The 6,163-nt window shown below is 49.0% G+C and overlaps 1 protein-coding gene across 1 annotated transcript in view; it reads right to left on the reverse strand.

Annotated features, from left to right (window-relative positions):
* LOC311117444 (zinc finger MIZ domain-containing protein 1-like) overlaps nucleotides 1-4,732 on the reverse strand; it is a gene marked incomplete at both ends in the record, with an annotated part of 37,403 nt that extends 32,671 nt beyond the window's left edge. Inside the window, 2 exons of the mRNA XM_084192374.1 lie at nucleotides 4,140-4,213; nucleotides 4,565-4,732. Of these exons, the coding sequence (XP_084048500.1) occupies nucleotides 4,140-4,213; nucleotides 4,565-4,732 (242 nt within the window). The remainder of the gene's footprint in view (nucleotides 1-4,139; nucleotides 4,214-4,564) is intronic.
* Nucleotides 4,733-6,163: the final 1,431 nt, after the last annotated feature.

A 6,163-nucleotide genomic window follows, 5' to 3' on the forward strand; every position in this document is an offset into this window, starting at 1 on the left:
CTGAATAAAGTAAGTTGAGTCTATTCCTTGAAACATTGAACCGCTGTAGTTCACAACAATTCTAATTTCTAAAGTGGAAGTTGGGAGAGTTTTTATTCGGGTGGTTCAGTGAAACAATTATAGTTTCTGAGGTGGAAGTTGGGTGAGTTATATTTGGGAGTTTTGGTGAGGGAGGCCATACTCTCTCCTTTCCCAGATGTTTAGTTCATTTCATTCCGATCTCCTCTGCATTATTGTAGCCATTTGCTACAGCCTGTCAACTATGCCTCTGCCTATCCCTGTTCTCTCCTCTCCGCACAGGCTACACAAACGCCTCACACCGCGTGGCTGCTGCCTCTCTAACCTGGTGGTCCCTGCGCGCACCCCACACCTGGAGTTCCAGGTCTCAGGCAGCCTCTGGAACTGCCGTTCTGCTGCCAACAAGGCTGACTTCATCCCAGCCTATGCTAACCTCCAGTCCCTCGACTTCCTGGCGCTGACGGAAACATGGATTACCACTGAAAACACTGCTACTCCTACTGCTCTCTCCTCGTCTGACCATGTGTTCTCACATACCCCGAGAGCATCTGGTCAGAGGGGTGGTGGCACAGGAATCCTCATCTCTCCCAAGTGGACATTCTCAATTTTTCCCCTAACCCATCTGTCTATCTCCTCATTTGAATTCCATGCTGTCACAGTCACTAGCCCATTTAAGCTTAATATCCTTGTCATCTATCGCCCTCCAGGTTCCCTTGGAGAGTTCATCAATGAGCTTGACGCCTTGATAAGTTCCTTTCCTGAGGATGGCTCACCCCTCACAGTTTTGGGGGATTTCAACCTCCCTACGTCTACATTTGACTCATTTCTCTCTGCCTCCTTCTTTCCACTCCTCTCCTATTTTGACCTCACCCTCTCACCGTCCCCCCCTACTCACAAGGCAGGCAATACGCTTGACCTCATCTTTACTAGATGCTGCTCTTCTACTAATCTCACTGCAACTCCCCTCCATGTCTCCGACCACTACTTTGTATCCTTTTCTCTCTCGCTCTCCTCCAACACTACTCACTCTGCCCCTACACAGATGGTAATGCGCCGCCGCAACCTTCGCTCTCTCTCTCCCACTACTCTCTCCTCTTCCATCCTATCATCTCTTCCCTCTGCTCAATCCTTCTCCCTCCAATCTCCTGATTCTGCCTCCTCAACCCTCCTCTCCTCCCTTTCTGCATCCTTTGACTCTCTGTGTCCCCTATCCTAACCCTAACCCTAACCCTAACCCTAACCCTAACCCCCCCCCCCCCCCCCCCTCTCTCTCTCTGTGGACGACTTCGTCAACCACTTTGAAAAGAAGGTTGACGACATCCGATCCTCGTTTGTTAAGTCTAATGACACTGCTGGTCCTGCTCACACTGCCCTACCCTATGCTTTGACTTCTTTCTCCCCTCTCTCTCCAGATAAAATCCTGCGACTTGTGACTGCAGGCCGCCCAACAACCTGCCCGCTTGACCCCATCCCCTCCTCTCTTCTCCAGACCATCTCCGGTGACCTTCTCCCCTACCTCACCTCGCTGATCAACTCATCCTTGACCGCTGGCTATGTCCCTTCCGTCTTCAAGAGAGCGAGAGTTGCACCCCTTCTCAAAAAACCAACACTCGATCCCACTGATGTCAACAACTACAGACCAGTATCCCTTCTTTCTTTTCTTTACAAAACTATTGAGCGTGCCGTCTTTAGCCAACTCTCTTGCTATCTCTCTCAGAATGACCTTCTTGATCCAAACCAGTCAGGTTTCAGGACTGGTCATTCAACTGAGACTGCTCTTCTCTGTGTCACGGAGGCTCTCCGCACTGCTAAAGCTAACTCTCTCTACTCTGCTCTTGTCCTTCTAGACCTGTCTGCTGCCTTTGATACTGTGAACCATCAGATCCTCCTCTCCACCCTCTCCGAGCTGGGCATCTCCGGCGCGGCTCACTCCTGGATTGCGTCCTACCTGACCGGTCGCTCCTACCAAGTGGCGTGGCGAGAAGCTGTCTCCGCACCACGTGCACTCACCACTGGTGTCCCCCAGGGCTCAGTTCTAGGCCCTCTCCTATTCTCCCTATACACCAAGTCACTTGGCTCTGTCATATCCTCACATGGCCTCTCCTATCATTGCTACGCTGACGATACACAACTAATCTTCTCCTTTCCCCCTTCTGATAACCAGGTGGCGAATCGCATCTCTGCATGTCTGGCAGACATATCAGTATGGATGACGGATCACCACCTCAAGCTGAACCTTGGCAAGACGGAGCTGCTCTTCCTCCCGGGGAAGGACTGCCCGTTCCATGATCTCGCCATCACGGTTGACAACTCCGTTGTGTCCTCCTCCCAGAGTGCGAAGAGCCTTGGCGTGACCCTGGACAACACCCTGTCGTTCTCCGCTAACATCAAGGCGGTGACCCGATCCTGCAGGTTCATGCTCTACAACATTCGGAGAGTACGACCCTGCCTTACACAGGAAGCGGCACAGGTCCTAATCCAGGCACTTGTCATCTCCCGTCTGGATTACTGCAACTCGCTGTTGGCTGGGCTCCCTGCCTGTGCCATTAAACCCCTACAACTCATCCAGAATGCCGCAGCCCATCCGGTGTTCAACCTTCCCAAGTTCTCTCACGTCACCCCGCTCCTCCGCACACTCCACTGGCTTCCAGTTGAAGCTCGCATCTGTTACAAGACCATGGTGCTTGCCTATGGAGCTGTGAGGGGATCGGCACCTCTGTACCTTCAGGCTCTGATCAGTCCCTACACCCAAACGAGGGCATTGCGTTCATCCACCTCTGGCCTGCTGGCTCCCCTTCCTCTGCGGAAGCATAGTTCCCGCTCAGCCCAGTCAAAACTGTTCGCTGCTCTGGCACCCCAATGGTGGAACAAGCTCCCTCACGACGCCAGGACAGCGGAGTCACTCACCACCTTCCGGAGACATTTGAAACCCCACCTCTTTAAGGAATACCTGGGATAGGATAAAGTAATCCTTCTACCCCCCCTAAATTTTTTTTAAATAAAATAAAAAAAAACATATTGTAAAGTGGTTATCCCACTGGCTATAGGGTGAATGCACCAATTTGTAAGTCGCTCTGGATAAGAGCGTCTGCTAAATGACGTAAATGTAAATGTAAATGTAAATGTAAAAGGCACATGACAGCCTGCTTTGATTTTGCCAAAAGGCACCTAAAGACTCTCAGACCATGAGAAACAAGATTGTCTGGTCTGATGAAACCAAGATTCAACTCTTTGACCTGAATGCCAAGCATCATGTCTGGAGGAAACCTGGCACCATCCCTACGGTGAAGCATGGTGGTGGCAGCATCATGCTGTGGAGGTGCATTTCAGCGGCAGGGAGACTAGTCAGGATCGAGGGAAAGATGAACAGAGCAAAGTACAGAGAGATCCTTGATGAAAACCTGCTCCAGAGTGCTCAGGACCTCAGACTGGGGCGAAGGTTCACCTTCCAACAGGACAACAACCCTAAGCACACAGCCAAGACAACGTAGGAGTGGCTTCGGGACAAGTCTGAATGTCCTTGAGTGGCCCAGCCAGAGCCCGGACTTGAACCCGATCGAACATCTCTGGAGAGACCTGAAAATAGCTGTGCAGCAACGCTCCCCATCCAACCTTACAGAGCTTGAGAGGATCTGCAGAGAAGAATGGGAGAAACTCCCCAAATACAGGTGTGCCAAGCTTGTAGCGTCATACCCAAGAATACTCAAGACTGTAATTGCTGCCAAAGGTGCTTCAACAAAGTACTGAGTAAAGGGTCTGAATCCTTACGTAAATGTCCTTTATTTTTTATTTTTTATAAATTAGCAAACATTTGTAAAAACCAGTTTTTGCTTTGTCATTATGGGGTATTGTGTGTAGATTGATGAGGGGGAAAAAACAATTTAATCCATTTTAGAATAAGGCTGTAACGTAACAAAATGTGGAAAAAGTCAAGGGGTCTGAATACTTTCCGAAGGCACTGTACACCTATACACTACTTTAAAAACACAGAAGGTGTCCCAAATGGCACCCTATTCCCTCTATATAGTGCACTATATAGGTAATTTATGACCAAAAGTAGTGCACTATATAGGGAATAGGGTGCCATTAGGGACTTTACCATAAAAACTCCCCACACTCACTTCCCCCCAAAGCCACCTCCTCCCTCATGGTAGCCCTGGCGTCCGTACAGGCCCTGCTGCATGTAGGCCTGGTTCTGCTGGCCCTTGTTGGGTCCGTACAGGCCCTGCTGTATGTAGGCCTGGTTCTGCTGGCCCTTGTTGGGTCCGTACAGGCCCTGCTGTATGTAGGCCTGGTTCTGCTGGCCCTTGTTGGGTCCGTACAGGCCCTGCTGTATGTAGGCCTGGTTCTGCTGGCCCTTGTTGGGTCCGTACAGGCCCTGCTGCATGTAGGCCTGGTTCTGCTGGCCCTTGTTGGGTCCGTACAGGCCCTGCTGCATGTAGGCCTGGTTCTGCTGGCCCTTGCTGGGTCCGTACAGGCCCTGCTGTATGTAGGCCTGGTTCTGCTGGCCCTTGTTGGGTCCGTACAGGCCCTGCTGCATGTAGGCCTGGTTCTGCTGGTTCTGCTGGCCCTTGTTGGGGAACTGCTGCTGCTGTCCCGGGTACTGGGGGGAGTTCATCCCCTGGTTGTTCCCAGACACACCCCCCTGACCCATGGGATGACTTCCACCAGGGTTCATGGGGTTACCGCCGTTGGCCATGTGGTTCGCCAACACCTGGTGGATAGACACAAAGATATGCTTTAATAATATAATACATATAAATGTGCCATTTAGGAGACACTTTTATCCAAAGTGAATTACAGTCATTACTACTGCAGTCACTTTCTATTTGTCCACTAACTGTTACGTCGCTGAATTATTGTCTTCTCCCCCAAATTAAAATGAATGGTCACCAGTAGTCAGATCACTATAGGTAATGCCTGGTATAACTACACCGTAACAGTAGTTAGATCACTAGAGGTAATGCCTGGTATAACTACGCCGTAACAGTAGTTAGATCACTAGAGGTAATGCCTGGTATAACTACGCCGTAACAGTAGTTAGATCACTAGAGGTAATGCCTGGTATAACTACGCCGTAACAGTAGTCAGATCACTAGAGGTAATGCCTGGTATAACTACACCGTAACAGTAGTTAGATCACTAGTGGTAATGCCTGGTATAACTACGCCGTAACAGTAGTTAGATCACTAGAGGTAATGCCTGGTATAACTACGCCGTAACAGTAGTTAGATCACTAGAGGTAATGCCTGGTATAACTACGCCGTAACAGTAGTTAGATCACTAGAGGTAATGCCTGGTATAACTACGCCGTAACAGTAGTTAGATCACTAGAGGTAATGCCTGGTATAACTACGCCGTAACAGTAGTTAGATCACTAGAGGTAATGCCTGGTATAACTACACCGTAACAGTAGTTAGATCACTAGAGGTAATGCCTGGTATAACTACACCGTAACAGTAGTTAGATCACTAGAGGTAATGCCTGGTATAACTACGCCGTAACAGTAGTTAGATCACTAGAGGTAATGCCTGGTATAACTACGCCGTAACAGTAGTCAGATCACTAGAGGTAATGCCTGGTATAACTACACCGTAACAGTAGTTAGATCACTAGGGGTAATGCCTGGTATAACTACGCCGTAACAGTAGTTAGATCACTAGAGGTAATGCCTGGTATAACTACGCCGTAACAGTAGTTAGATCACTAGAGGTAATGCCTGGTATAACTACGCCGTAACAGTAGTTAGATCACTAGAGGTAATGCCTGGTATAACTACGCCGTAACAGTAGTTAGATCACTAGAGGTAATGCCTGGTATAACTACGCCGTAACAGTAGTTAGATCACTATAGGTAATGCCTGGTATAACTACACCGTAACAGTAGTTAGATCACTAGAGGTAATGCCTGGTATAACTACGCCGTAACAGTAGTTAGATCACTAGAGGTAATGCCTGGTATAACTACGCCGTAACAGTAGTTAGATCACTAGAGGTAATGCCTGGTATAACTACGCCGTAACAATAGTCAGATCACTAGAGGTAATGCCTGGTATAACTACACCGTAACAGTAGTTAGATCACTAGGGGTAATGCCTGGTATAACTACGCCGTAACAGTAGTTAGATCACTAGAGGTAATGCCTG

This window comes from Coregonus lavaretus (genome assembly GCF_964263955.1).
Source record: "Coregonus lavaretus genome assembly, contig: HAP1_SCAFFOLD_4975, whole genome shotgun sequence".
NCBI lineage: Eukaryota > Metazoa > Chordata > Actinopteri > Salmoniformes > Salmonidae > Coregonus > Coregonus lavaretus.